The sequence below is a fragment of the Ovis canadensis genome, chromosome 22, assembly GCF_042477335.2.
Source record: "Ovis canadensis isolate MfBH-ARS-UI-01 breed Bighorn chromosome 22, ARS-UI_OviCan_v2, whole genome shotgun sequence".
NCBI lineage: Eukaryota > Metazoa > Chordata > Mammalia > Artiodactyla > Bovidae > Ovis > Ovis canadensis.
In genome coordinates, this window is record NC_091266.1 from 39,604,890 (window position 1) to 39,620,343 (window position 15,454).

General features: G+C 53.7%; 1 protein-coding gene across 2 annotated transcripts in view; it reads right to left on the reverse strand.

Annotated features, from left to right (window-relative positions):
- Positions 1-15,454, reverse strand: part of SH3PXD2A (SH3 and PX domains 2A) — a 250,247-nt gene that overhangs the window by 73,369 nt on the left and 161,424 nt on the right. For both annotated transcript variants that reach the window (XM_069567002.1, XM_069567000.1), the window contains exon 6: positions 10,251-10,279. In XM_069567002.1, the coding sequence (XP_069423103.1) occupies positions 10,251-10,279 (29 nt within the window). The remainder of the gene's footprint in view (positions 1-10,250; positions 10,280-15,454) is intronic.

The window sequence follows — 15,454 nt, forward strand, 5'->3', positions numbered from 1 at the left end:
CTCAGGGAACCAGGGTGGAAGGCCTCACTCGGCACCCCACCCCCAAGCAGATCTATGCCTCCTGGGGGAGGCTCCCTCCATCACCCTGCCCCCCATCGTAGCACTTGGACATCACACCGTAACTGCTGCTTACTTTCCCACCTCCTCGACCCAACCGGGACCCAGACCTCAGGATGCCCACCTCAATATCCCTGGGCTTGGACCACAGGGCCTGGCATAGAGGGGATCCTGAGATGTTCACTGGACAAAATCTACATGACAGCCACAGCCAGTGCTAGGGAGTCAGCTCAAGGTCTGGCAGGAACACCCAATCCTAGGGAGCCTGATACCAGCATCCATCAGGAAACTCACTTCTTATCAATCTAGCTAGCCCTCGAGGGTTCCCCCAGCTCCACCTCTGGCAGAGCTGCCATGAGTGTCGGCAGAGCCCTGGGCTTAGAACAGAGAGGGCAACCGAGGTCACTGAAGAAGTTGACGAAGGGGCCCTCTTACTCAGAACCCTGTGACCAAATGCCAGTGAGGAACTCACAGAGGGCTCCCAGAGCCACTGGGCTCCAGGCAGGGACGGTGTGTGGCCAGACCATGCGGACCAGGAGGCAGACAAGGAGAAACTGCCTGACCTGGACAGATCCGGGACAGAGGATGTTAAAACCTGCCCTGTTTGCAAGGTCTCCCCAGGGGAGCTGATGCCAACAGAGACAGTCTTAATTTGGTTTCACTAGCTGTCATCACAGAGTTGCAAGGACCTCACCCTCCTGCCTGGAACAGTTATGCACCCAACCCTGACACACTGATCCAACACTCAGGGAGCCTAAGGTGGCCCAGGGCCAAGGGGGAGACCCTGGATAACAGGAAAGGCAGACACCTGCGGGGGGCTTTTCCTACACCACTGTACCCACTAGCCAAATGCAGCATCAGGAGGAAGCATCTTGAAGAGGATGAGCACAGGGAAGTGAAGGGAATTTTTGACATGGCTTGGTTTTCCTGGTACAAGAATGCAGTTCTAATGTTAACAAAATCCATCTTCTTACCAGCTGCTTGGGTCACATGTGTCGATGACAAGATCCAGGGGGCAAAGCAGAAAGAGTTGGGGAAAAACACTTTTTTTTCCTCGCAAAAGTCTAAGTTTCGCTGAAACGCTGGAAAATTTTTCTTTGCCGCCACATTTCAGGACTGACCAATTATAAAAATGTCACGAGCCAACTGAGTTATACACGCCACATTTCTGTTTCTAAACAAAGCAAAGTTCAGAGCAGAAAAAGGTGCTAACACAATAAGTAATGCACATTTCCCCCGAATCTTTGTTTTTCCACTGGCTTTGTCGTTACTGGAAATGTTGCCTCTTTTGTCACATGTTTATAAACCAAAAAGCCCAAGCAGGGATTTGCTGGACCACAATGTAGGCGTCTCTTCCCCTGAAGAAGAAGACCTTGTGGAAACAAAGCTGTCCTCTTAACTGCCCCCGCCCCTCACCCCAGGGACATGACCAAATGCACCTTCCAGGAGCAGCCCCATTGAGTCACAGTCCACCCTGGGGGTCCAAGCCTTCTGCCCCCTCACTCTCTGCCTACCCTGAATATGGCCATCAACCTATATGGATGACCCATCCCAAACTGAACCCAGCCTGGATCTTGGGGTATACCTGGGGAGCTCATCAAAGCTGGCTGGTGTTTCTGGGTGCCATCCCCAGAGCTGCTTATTCAATGGTAGACCTGGGTCTGAGAATCTGTGCTTCAACAAGCAGGCTCAGGACTCTCAGCAACATCCCTGGGCCTTAGCACATGCTGTCCCCTTCCAGACCATCTTCCCATCACTCCAGCAAGAGAAGTCAGCTGACAGGACTGAGGGGCAGAAAGAAGCCGAGCAAGCGGGATGGAGGGGATCAAGGCTACCCACCCGCTAGTTGCCTCACTTCCCAGGTGTGAGATATGTCCTCCCAGGATTCGGGGAGCCCTCCCCTCCCCCACCCCTGCTCCGTGTGTCCAGGCTGGTAGGGCAGTGGGACCACACTGCCTGTGGCCAGACACACACTTTCTCCATCACATCACTGCCACATAGGCTGGCGGTGGAACTGCCAAACCAGTCAGCCTCCTTCATTCCCAGTTAGCTGGCTTTGAACTTCAGGGGTGACATCAGGCTGGGGACCCAGAGCCACACAAATAAAAATTATTTAAAAACACCAGCCCGGGCGAGATGTGTCAGAAGGCAATGCCTTCACGAGACACATTTGCTCTTGGAACAGGCCGTCGGAGGGTGCCAGGAATGTCTTGGCCGTGTTCTCCAAGCAGCCTGGGCCTTTCTCCCTGAGGATGGATGGCTTGGGCGGAAAATAAAGCTTTGGAAAAGGCTTGCTGATATACTCTCCCAGGTTACCTTTCCAGACGCATCTCCTGCCCTCCTCCTCTTCCTAGCCCTTCATGTCTGCCAGGCTAGACAACCTCTTCTTCCCTCAAACTTCTCAAACACATCCCAGACTCAGAGTCCTTGCTCAGACCCAGCTCTTCTAACAGGAGTATCTGGTCCACTCTCTGCTCATACCCACCCCTTCCATCCTCCAGCAAACATCTCCAGCCCCTCCCCTCTTGGCTGGTGCCCCCCACCCCCACCCCAGCCCCTTCTGTTTGACTCCCCTGCATCACAACCCCCTCTGGCCCTCATTCATCAATGAATCCCCGAGCACATCCTGCTTTCACAGTTGAGCTGTGACCTCCATGAGGCCAGGAACCGGTAATCACTTAAAAGAAATGAAAGCCTCCAGGGGAGGACTGAAAGCTGCTGTCATCTGCTTTGTCTCTGCCCTTCTTCCTCTGTGGCTGGTAAGCAGGGTGGGCCAGGGTCTGAGAGAGGCTGGCCCTACTCTGTGTCCTGGGGTGGGGTGGGGGTGCATTCGTCCCAGGGGAAGATGAGGCATCAGAGGCTTTCACAGACTTGCTTTCTCTGCTTCACCCTGGCCCTCCTCACACCCCTGCCTCATTCCAGGATTTGGTGGGAGTGCCATGAGCAGGAAGCCAGGTTCTGCCTGCCCCTCCCCTTGGGAAGGCAGCGGCCCCTCTCTTAGTCACTTCCTCTGTCAAAGGAGGGCAGACTGTTTTTTTATAGTAGTCAGAACCTACAGGCAGGTTTTGCTTTAAGCCAAATACACCTTATTAAAGACCAAATTCATACAAAGAGAAATGAAGGGATACTAGTCACAGCCTGCAAAGGGACCCTTTACCTCATGAAGAATCTCTTGTGCCCAATGGGTCCCCTCTACAGACACCGCAGTGGGGTTGGGGGCTCTCTTGGGGCAGGCCCTCTCCCAGTCTGTGGAACTCCTGCCAGCGGTCTCTGGAGCCCAGTCCTGCTCTCTGTGGATCCCTGGGGTCTCAGGAAGGAACAGACGTCAGTGGAAAAAGGTTTGAATCGGAAGAGCCAGATTTGAATCCTGTCTACTTGGCTAGGTGACCTTGGTGACCTGGACCTACCTCCCCTGGTCTATAAAACGGGGATAAGACCACCTGCCCAGGTTATCGGGGGGCTGGCTGGCAACTATGAGATGCTGCACACACAGCCTTCCCACTTTGAAAGGAGTCTCTCCTGCAGGACGTAATGCCAAAGTCAGTAGTCCCTCCTGCTTAAGAGCTGCTCCTATTCAGAAATGGCTTAACCCTTGGTGTCTCTTGCACCAGACACTTCCCATGTATTAACTCCTATTCAAGCCTCAGACAACCTGTTGAAGCGCTATCATTATACTCATTTCATAGATGAGCAAATTGAGGCACAGGGAAGTTAAGGACTTGCCCAAGACCACATGGCTGGCAGAGCTGGGACACAGAACTAGGTGTTCCGGCTCCAGAGCCTGTCTTAACTCTACAGAATATTCTGAGACTAAGTTCTATCTCCTAAGAGGCCAGAGCCTCAGCTCACAGAATGAAAATTATGCTTCAAGCCAGGTCCTTTTAAACTCTCAAATCCCCTTCCTTTCTGAACCTATCAATAATTAAAAGAATAATAATGACAGCTGCTATCATTGGGAGCATGCTATGCGCCACCCCCTGCTAATTCAATCCTTACCATTCATAGAGGCAAGCACTATTTTTACCCCCGTTTTCCATATGAAGGCATGAGGTCAGAGGTCAAGCAGCTTGCCAGTCACAGAGCAAACACATGGCAGAGCAGGAGCTCAGACCCTGCCTGACACCAAAACAGAAACTCTGAACTCCAGGTGACACGCTTCTCTGTCGTCAGACTACAATAATACTGATCTCATGAACTTCATCCAATGATGCAACCTGTATGGTACTAAAATGGAAGCTGGGTGAGCTCGCCAAGTTTCCAAGGAAAAGCATAAAGTAAACAGGATTTCACGAGGAGCATCAACTGACCTAAAAGAACAAACTTGCAACACACTTGAGCAACCTCATTTGAATTTAAATGAGCAGCAGCTCATCACAGGACTCCTGGGTGGGATGAGACCTCAGACACAATCCCAGAGGATCCGTGGACGCCGGCGCCCCCTGGTGGAACTTCCTAACCACCGGAACTGGAGCCATGCAACTTACCAGAAGTAAGTTGCCCCAGCCCATCTTTTCAGGTCTGAAGAGAATGCCCTGCTCTGGGTGGGTGGGTGGCGGGGGGGCTTCGGGGATGGGGGTCTCCTGCAGCAATGCTCACCTGGGGGAGGCCAATCACCGACTGGCCCACCTACTGCTGGGCATGGCACAAAGCCCTCTAACTGCATCACGCCCTCGAAACTGCATTTTCCTGCAGGTGGCCGCTACTCCATTTTCAAGGGCGTGCCCATCACTCGGGCTAGGCTACGATCCCCAGTTATCCAACCACACACTCATGTAGGAATGGCTCGGGAGGTATTATGCAGGGGTGATCAGGTTCAACATTAGCTGGCTTTCACCTGTTACACTTGATACTCTGAGGGGCCCTGGGTCCCTCAGCTGAAATGCTTTAATGAGCAGAGCTGAGGTGTTACTGCTGAAGAAATTTCACCTGTGGACTGCAACCCCAGCCTGCTCTTGGGTTTCAGACTTGCCTGACTGGCCTACAATTGCATAAGCCAGTTCCTTGCATGAAATGTAATATACAGTAGCTCCTATGGGTCTGGCTTCTCCAGTTGAATCCGGCCAATACAACAGAAGAGGTGAGGGCATGGAGCTCTGGTGAAGAGATCTGCCCAAGGTCACAGGGCTGCGAATGGGAGCCCAGGCAATCTGGCATAAGCTACCCCCACGGCCCACGTTGCCCTCCGCTGCTGTCCTTGCCCCCTCATCGCTGGTCTCCTCCCCTTGACCATCTCTACTCACTGGTCACAAAGAACCATTCTGAGAGCTAAGGCAGATCATGTCCCCTCTCCTCAGAACGCCTCAGTGGCTCTTCATCTTTCTCACCGTGAAGGCCGAAACCCTTAGAAGGTCTGATGAGGTCTGAACTGTTGCCCCACTCCCACATCCCTGCTCTCCCCCCTAACCTTGACCTCCCCTCCACTCCCCCCAGCCACAGGCCTCCCGGCCATGCCTTGAGCAGGCAGAGCAGCACGCTCCTACCTCTGGGCCTTTGCACTGGCTGTGCCCTTGGCCTGGATGGCCCCTCCTTGGGTAACCATGCCACTTCCTTGCTTCCCTGTCCAACAGTACATTGTTGCCTGCGCAGTTCATCACTCAGAGCGGACTGCAAACCCCTTGAGGGCAGAAGGGCACATTCCGGTCACCTCAACACTTTACCGGCATACAGCTGGTGCTCAATAAGGGCAGCTGCAGTAGCTAGTCTCCTGCAGTGCTGGGTCCTGCTCCCCCACCTGTGTGCAAGTGCTGTGTCTTGACTTGGCAAAGGCCCGGCTCTCCACCTCTAATCACCAAAACTCCTCCTCTTTCCAGACAACATCCCTGACTTGAGGCCGCAGCGACTCTCCTTCCTGACCTGTAGTGTCATTCATGCACCCAGGCCTTCTTCCATCCACCTGGCATTCAACCAGCAGCAGGGATTCCTGACACCCGTGCGGGCCCTGCAGCAAGGTCTCTGCTTTCAAGGTGGTGGGACACAGATTACACAAGAAAACCCACAAGGTAACGAGAGTGTGGGCAGCGACATGCAGGGAAGAAGCAGGGTGACCTGAGGTGGGCAGCTAGATAGTGGAGTATGGGGCAGCTTCTTTGAGCAGAAATCTTAAGGGGCCAGCCATGTGCAAGAACAGGGAACAGCATTAAGGCCAGGGGGAACAGCAAGCGCACAGACCATGTGAAGAAATGAGCCTGCTGCATTTCAGGAATGGAAGGTGACAGGTGCGAGAGTGCTGGGTGGGAAGGAGGGGGCAGGGGCAAGAGTGGAGCCCGGGGTGGGACGGTAGGCAGGGGCCAGAGCACATACGGCTCTCCGGGATCAGGGGTTCAGAAAGGTACCTTATTTGACCCATATTTGGAGGAGTTCACTCTTCGGCATGGAGAAAGGTGTGGAGGGGCAACGGTGGGGGCAGACAGGCTGAAGAGGACGCTGAGGTCCTCTGAGGGATGAAGAGGGCTTCTAACAGATGTGATGGTGGAGGCGGGAGAAGGGGATGGGTGTGGAGGTCAGGTGGGCAGGTGAGAGGAAGGGAGGAGTCAGGGATGACTTCTTGATGCTGGGCTTGAGCAACAGGGTGGGTGGTGGGAGGAAGAAAGTGTGAGAAGGAGCAGGTTCCATGGAGGGAAGGAGCAGAGATGAATTTGAGGCTACACTGTCTTCTGGGTATCAAAGTCTCCAGTCCTGCCTCCTCTGTGAGCCTGCCCTCTGTCTGAGCACTTTCTTCCTGTTCACCCAGGTCTGCCTCGTAGTCCTGGCTCTGCACTCCATAGGAGATCCCTCCAGGAGATCCTCCGAGGATGAGTTGGGGCTTTGGGGACTACAGTGTGACAAGAGGTGGCCAGGCAACAAGCATTTGTGTTCTTTACACAAACATCACTGACTGGAGTCACCCTGGGAAGCTTCATGAGCTTCATCACAGAGCAGAGTGGAACTCCAAACACGAACTCAGACCCCCACTTTGCCACAGACTCCAGGCAGCCACCCTTGGAGACTTAGCTTCTCATTTGTGAAATGGGAATCCCATGAGCCACCATGCAACATGGCTCTGAGTAGGAAATAAAGAAATAGATATATAAAGTAGCCCGTACATAGTAAAAGGGAAGTTGCTCAGTCATGCCTGACTCTTTGCAACCCCATGAACTGTAGCCTACCACACTCCTCTGTCCATGGGATTTTCCAGGCAAGAGTACTAGAGTGGGTTGCCATTTCCTTCACCAGAGGATCTTCCTGACCCAGGGATCGAACCTGGGTCTCCCGCATTGTAGGCAGACGCTTTACCTTCTGATCCACCAGGGAAGTCCTCCAGTACGTACTAGGTGCTCACTAAATAATAATAGTAGCTAGCACTTCAGGAGAACTGTCCAGGGTGCAGGCAGTGTTCTAGGCAGACTTATATATAGAAGTTGATGTAATTTTCATTATAACCATGAGCTGTGTATTAGTCAGGATTCTCCAGATAAATAAAACAGACTATTGATAGAGAAAGAGAGAGAAAGAAGAGAGGGAGGAATTGGCTCATGTGACTGTGGGGCCTTGATGAGCCCACAATCTGCTGGGGGTAGGCATATAGGCTGGAGACTCAAGGAAAAGCTGCAGTTCAAGTCCAAAGGTGCTGGCAGAATTCCTTCTTGCTTGGGGGAGGTCGGTCTTTCCCTTAAGGCCTTCAACTGATCGGATGAGACCAACCCACATTAGGGAGGGTAATCTGCTTTACTCAAGGTCCACTGATTTAAAAGTTAATCTCATTCAAAAAACATCTTCACAGAAACATCCAGAATAATGCGTGACAAAATATCTGGGCATTGCAGCCCAGTCAAGTTGACCCAGAAAATTAACTCTACAAGGTGGTAAGAATAGTATCCCTAGTTTACAGAAAGGAAGGCAGGCACAGACAGGGTAGGAGGAATGCCCCAGGTCTGAACAGCCAGACTCTAAACTCCTGCCGTCTGGCTCCAGAGCTGACTCTTTTAACCATGACAGTAAGTGGCCATTATGATAAGCACAGCAGCATAAATTAAATTTCTCCATCCATCCTTTTCCTGGCCTGAGAGTGGAAGACAGAGAAACCGGGGAAGCTTTCCCTGGGTGGGGCCCTGCCTTGCTTAGGAAGCAGCACAGACTCTGAGGCTCAGAGATTGAGGGCAGAGCACCTGGGAGGCTATCTGGCCCAGGCCACAACTCTACGGAGGAGGAAACTGAGGCTGAGAGTAGAGAAGGGACTCACCAGGGGGTCCCAGGGCTTCAGAAAGTGATGAAGACAACAATAAATCATGCTTCTCCAGCAGTTATTGTCTCCTAGGGACTTTACTGCGTTAACTTCTTGAATCTTCTACATGTGAGACAGAGAGCATCATTCTCCCTGTTTTTTTAAGGAATGAGGAAACTGAGGCAGAGAGGGCATGAAACTGGTGCCAGAATCTCAGCCCAGGCTCGACCAGCCACTGCATCTCTGAGGTTCGGGGCAAGTTTCTTGGGGACGAGGGGATGTACCTGGGTGCTAAGTCACTTTGGTCATGTCCGACTCTTTGAGACCCTATGGACCGTTAGCCCTCCAGCCTTCTCTGTCCATGGGATTCTCCAGGCATGAATACTAGAATGGGTTGCCATGCCCTCCTCCAGGGGATCTTCCTAACTTAGGGATCGAACCAGTGCCTCTTAAGTCTCCTGCACTGGGAGGCGGGCTCTTTACCACTAGCGCTGCTCCCAGGCTTGCCCCTCCTTCCCAGCTCCCCGACCTGGGGCTCTGGCTACAAGGGACCCGGGAGAAGATGCTGCAGTTCACGTTCATGAGGCAGCCTCAGCCTCCTGTTCACAGAAGAAATTCCCCGGCAGACAGCGGTGCACACCTGGAACACCCCTGCCCAGGTGACAGGCATGTGTGCACATGTCTTATCCCACAGCTGGACACAAGCACACACGCCAACCCACAAATGGCTACATGCCAACACACCGGCACACACAGCTAACAAGTGAACACCTGTCAAGCGCACACAACCACGAAACCCCATGTGCACACACACAACCCCCCCCCACCCTCTATATAGGACACATCTTTCCTCATCCCAATTAACATACAAGCAAACACTGAAACACACAAAGCATAGGAAGCCACACACAGAAACACACCATGCGATCACAGCTACCCCAATTCACAGCCCATCTTTCACACAGAGGCATATCCCTCTACTGACCCAGGGTTCAAAGCGCCTGGACACAAGCACCTGCCCACAAGGTGAGCCGCTACTGCGAGCCACCTATTCTTCCACACTTCCCACACCGGCAAGGGCCAGAACCGCCCTCCTCGGCTGTCCACCCCCACAAGTAGGAATAACACAGGTCGTTCCAATCCCTTCCCTCCGGCAACTCCCAGTACACACTCATCCCTAAATACAAGGGACCACCCTCCCCCAATTAACTGCACCCCGCCCACGTGCAGGCATTTGCCCAGTTCCTCCCCCCACCTCCCCGCGAGAATCCTGATCCCAGCGGACAGCGCCCAGCACACACAGCGCCCAAGGACTTGCCCCGCCGCTCCCTGTCTCCACCCCCTTCGCAAACTCCGGGTGAGCCCTGGCACCTGCTGGGCCAATGCCGGGGCAGGTCAGTGCCCTACCACCCGGTCTCCGAGGGCCACCGCGCAGAGCCCCCACTCCCGCAGCGTGGACCAGGCGCTCACAGTCCGGGGAGGAAGGGCAAGGCTGCTCCTCAGGCATTAGAAACTCACAGTCACTCGGGCACGATCCCTGCCCCCCCCCCCCAACACCCCCCAACGCCCTGCTCCCGGATCTCACCTTCTCACGGGGAAAACCCGGCATCTCTATTAACCCTTCCGTGGCTGCCGCACCGCGGTAAGGACCCAGGGAGAAATCCCAGCAGTGCCCAGCAGTCGGCCCCGCAGCCCCAGGAGGAGGATCCGCCTGCACACGTAGCGCGGATCTAGGGGGCTTAGGCCCCCCACTCTCAATGCTCCCACTTCCATCAGCACCGGAGAGAACCCGAGGGACGCGGAGGGAGGAGGGGGTGCGAGTACCAGAGGTCTTAGGCGGCAGGAGCTGGGGATGGGGGCAACAGAAAGGGAGCAGGACCACGGGGCAGACGGGCGAGGACAAGCCCCCAGAAAGTCCCCCGCAGGGTCAGAGAGGCGCGTGCACGAAGCGGGAGGGAAGGTTGGAGGGAAGAACGACCCGAGGCTCCCTTACCTGATTTCCTCTTGGAACTGCCGTAGTCTCTGAAAAAGAAGCAACAACACACAGACATGGTTAGGGTCGTGAGGGGGCGCGAGGCTGCTGCGCTGCGGCTGCAGGGCACTCGCGGGCCAGTGCTCATGTGATTCCCGCTGCCGGCGAGCCGCGCGCTCCGCAGCCGCACGCACTGCGCGCCGCGCCAGCCCGCGGGGGCCCCCGCCTGCCCGGCCTCCTCTCCGGGCGCGATCGGCCCGCCCCGCCCCGCCCCGCCCCGCCCCGCCGCCCGCACCCCCGCCCCGCCCCGCCCCCGCTCGGTGGGCCACTCGCGCCCTTTCCCAGGCACCTTCCCCGGTACTCCGATGGGGGAGGACGAGGCAGGTTTCCAAGCACTTTGTTAACAGGGAAACTGAGGCCACGGGGAGTGGTCGCTAGAACCCAGGCCCTGCAGCCCACCGGGAGCCCGCTCCCCACCCGGGCCAAACCTCCTCTCCCAGTGCTTTGCCCACTCAGCCTGTAAAGTCACGATCGAAATGTTACCTCCTTCACCTGTCTTGCCTGACATCCTCCCCTTGCAGGTGTGACCCTCTGAAGGAAGTCCACCCTCACCCTAGACCCATGGGTCCCTGAGGTCACGCTGTGCCTTGTTCCCTCCCCTTGGCCAGGCAGTGGTGATGGATGAATAGGGACTGTAGGCTTAATGCTGACCAGAAAGGCTCAGGCTGGGAACCGGGGAATTCAACAGCGGGTAGAAAGAGCATACTGCCAGGTATGGTGGCTAAACTTCCAGTGAGCACTGGGTTCAAATCCTGTCGCTAGAAATCACTGCTGGAGGACCAGAGGTATGTAACAGACTGTAGCCTGCCAGCTCCTCTGTTCATGGAATTTACCAGGCAAGAATACTGGAGCAGGTTGCCATTTCCTACTCCAGCTGATCTTCCTGACCCAGGGATCGAACCTGAGTCTCCTGCATAGGCAGGTGGATTCTTACCACTGTGTCACCTGGGAAGTCTGTTAACAGCTTTACCTGCCCTGGTCTGCTCCAGCCTGGAGCCTGCTCTGCCCTCCAGCAAGGAGTTAACCCAGGCTCAGCCACAGGCTCCCTCCCAGTCCTGCCCCCACCGCCTTCCTGCCCCTGCTCCTGCCTTCAGCCCCTCCCTGCACCCTTGCAAAAAAGTAAAACGGCTGTCTTGGGAGGCCTTACAAATAGCTGTGAAAAGAAGAGAGGTGAAAAACAAAGGAGAAAAGGAAAGATATCCCCATTTGAATGCAGAGTTCCAAAGAATAGCAAGGAGAGATAAGAAAGCCTTCCTCAGTGTTCAGTGCAAAGAAATAGAGGAAAACAATAGAATGGGAAAGACTAGAGATCTCTTCAAGAAAACTGGAGATACCAAGGGAAATTTTCTTGCAAAGATGGGTACAATAAAGGACAGAAATGGTATGGACCTAACAGAAGCAGAAGATACTAAGAAGAGGTGGCAAGAATACAAAGAAGAACTGTACAAAAAAGATCTTCACGACCCAGATGATCACGATGGTGTGATCACTCATCTAGAGCCAGACATCCTGGAATGTGAAGTCAAGTGGGCCTTAGGAAGCATCACTACAAACAAAGCTAATGGAGGTGATGGAAATCCAGTTGAGCTATTTCAAATCCTGAAAGATGATGCTGTGAAAGTGCTGCATTCCATATGCCAAATTTGGAAAACTCAGCAGTGAGTGGCCACAGAACTGGAAAAGGTCAGTTTTCATTCCAATCCCAAAGAAAGGCAATGCCAAAGAATGTTCAAACTACTGCACAATTGCACTTATCTCACACACTAGTAAAGTCATGCTCAAAATTCTCCAAGCCAGACTTCAACAATACGTGAACCATGAACTTCCAGATGTTCAAGCTGGTTTTAGAAAAGGCACAGGAACCAGGGATCAAATTGCCAACATCCACTGGATCATGGAAAAAGCAAGAGAGTTCCAGAAATACATCTATTTCTGCTTTATTGACTATGCCAAAGCCTTTGACTGTGTGGATCACAATAAACTGTGGAAAATTCTGAAAGAGATGGGAATACCAGACCACCTCACCTGCCTCTTGAGAAATCTGTATACAGCTCAGGAAGCAACAGTTAGAAATGGACATGGAACAACAAACTGGTTCCAAATAGGAAAAGGAGTATGTCAAGGCTGTATATTGTCATCCTGCTTATTTAACTTCTATGCAGAGTACATCATGAGAAATGCTGGGCTGGAAGAAGCACAAGCTGGAATCAAGATTGCTGGGAGAAATATCAATAACCTCAGATATGCAGATGACACCACCCTTATGGCAGAAAGCGAAGAACTAAAAAGCCTCTTGATGAAAGTGAAAGAGGAGAGTGAAAAAGTTGGCTTAAAGCTCAACATTCAGAAAATGAAGATCATGGCATCTGGTCCCATCATTTCATGGGAAATAGATGGGGAAACAGTGGAAACAGGGTCAGACTTTATTTGGGGGGGCTCCAAAATCACTGCAGATGGTGACTGCAGCCATGAAATTAAGAGACACTTACTCCTTGGAAGGAAAGTTATGACCAATCTAGACAGAATATTAAAAAGCAGAGATATTACTTTGCCAACAAAGGTCCATCTAGTCAAGGCTATGGTTTTTCCAGTAGTCATGTATGGATGTGAGAGTTGGACTATAAAGAAAGCTGAGCACCGAAGAACTGATGCTTTTGAACTGTGGTGTTGGAGAAGACTTTTGAGAGTCCCTTGGACTGCAAGGAGATCCAACCAGTCAATCCTAAGGGTAGATCAGTCCTAAGTGTTCATTGGAAGGACCAATGTTGAAGCTGAAACTCCAATACTTTGGCCACATGATGTGAGGAACTGACTCATTGGAAAAGACCCTGATGCTGGGAAAGATTGCAGGCAGGAGGAGAAGGGGACGACAGAGGATGAGATGGTTGGATGGCATCACCAACTCAATGGACATGAGTTTGGGTAAACTCCGGGAGTTGGTGATGGACAGGGAGGCCTGGCGTGCTGCAGTCCTTGGGGTTGCAAAGAGTCGGACATGACTGAGTGACTGAACTGAACTGAACTGCACCCTTGCATCCACCAGTCCTCAGGAGAGCCCCTAGGACAGGTCTATTAAATGCTCAGGTAGGGCTAGATGGTGATCTATGTGGAGACCAGGGCAAATGCTCGTTTCCCTGGGGATCAAAGAAAATGCCAATTGCCCAGCTTCAGTCGAAGTGAACTGGCAGCTAGGTCTGCTGGCTGGAAAGAGGGAGTCTACTGGAAGGAAGGACAGCAGGTTCACTGGGAAAGGAGTCACCTTCTTGGACTCCCCAAGACTCCAATCCTGGGGGTCTAGGGGGTGACCTGGGCTTTGAGGCCATTTGTTAAGCTTCAAGGTGCTTTGCCTCCACAGCCTAGGATGAGGGGACCCCCGTTTCCTAGGCTTGTAGGTTTCCCACAGAAGCCTGTGAGTAGGAATGCTGGGGCTGAGGCCCAGGAACCTCCATTTCTGATACCATCCCCTTCCCCCTCCCCACCAGCCCTCTTGTTTGAGAACCTCCTCAGTATTCCGAGCCTCTTTCAATCCTCACGTCCACACCAAGGAGGTTCTCTCATCCGCACCTTACAGATGAGGTTTGGTCACTGCACAGGGTCATCCAAGCTGGGGAAGGGCTGTGGTTTATAAGCTCCCCTGTCCCCATGAAACTGCATCACGGGTGGGGGATAATGGGGAACCTGCTGAATCTGTTGCCTTCAAAAGGCAGGTGGGAGAGTTCCCATTTGTCCCTGTCCCCGGCCTGTCAGTCCAGGAAGGCCAGAGCCAGGGTCAGCTCCCTGGGGCAGAATGGAGATGGGGAAGACCCTGTGTAGAAGTGCCTGGCTGTAACCACGGAAGCTCTGCTGTGGGGAGAATTCCCAGTGAGGAGGAGGAGAGTGTTACATGGCAGCTACGTCCAGCCCAGCAGACTTGCATCTCCCAAGGAGAGACTTTGTTTCTCAGGCCTTATTGCTGGGTACGGCCTGAGGAAGGGCAGAGAGTGGAGGGCCAGGATCAGCTCCCCTTCCCTGCCCCACCACCTCCCAGCTGGTCCTGCAGGAGAAGCCTCTGGCCCGGGGACCACTGCCCATCCCCTGGCGGCCAGCAGACCAGATGGGGGGGCGTGGCTTCCTTGCAGTGATGGTCATTGCATCTTCTCCACTCTGTTTGTGCAGCTGCGCTGCCCATGATTCTCTTTGAGCTTGTCAACAGCCCCCAAGGGGAGACAGGCAGGTCATTACCGTGTCACGGGGGCATGTCGAGGCTCAGGAGTGGGAGAGGGACATAGTTCACGGCTGCTGAGGCCATTCTGTGCCAGGCTCCATCAGCGATTCTCAACCTGAGCATTCAACAGGTTCATCTGGGGAGCCGGAGTTACAAGTTCAGATGTGGCCCCCACCCCTGAGCTGATGAACATAGTGTCTGCATCTTGGACGATGCCCCAAGGCTGCTGGTTGAGAACCCCAGGTCCAGCACAGTCTCCGCTCAATCACTGAAATCCCTGTAGGCAGCAGTGGTGCCAGGGGGCACTCCAGCCCCTGTACCACAACCTCCGCTGGGACTCTAGCCACCCCCAGGAAAATCTTGCTTAGTAAGAACAATGAGCTTGAGGTACCAACGAAGCTTCCAGACAACGCCTGCCCACTCCCCGCAACCCACCCCAGCCAGCCTGTCCTTCAACTAGAGGATGAGCCCTTCCCTTCAAGGACTCCTGAATCTTGTAGTCTCCTTTTTTGGGCAGGTGAGGACAGCAAAGCTTAGAGAAGCTGGACAACATGTTCAAGGTCACACAGTAGGTGAGGCTGGGAATGGAGGCTGGGAACCTGGGCTTTCTCTGGGTCAAGACCAACCCCCAAATGCTGCCACCAGTGGGTGCAGGGGAGGAGGGCAATGCCAGGCCTGGAGGCCTGAGAAGCACATGGGTTAATGGGGTGGAGGCCGAGGCCCTGGCATGGGGGGCCCAGGCTGGGGCTGGATGGTGGGACTGGCAGGCCTAGGACTCCTTCCACAGGGTCTGGCCTCCAGCCTGAGCAGGGGCGGCCCTAATAGGAAACCTCTTGGAGGTTTCCGGTTGGGCACCTTTTAGCAAAGCCATTTCATATTTTTAGCCGTTGAATGTGCTGAGAAGCAGCTTAGATATCCAGTGGCTGGGACTCCCCCATCGCTCACATACCACGGCATGGGG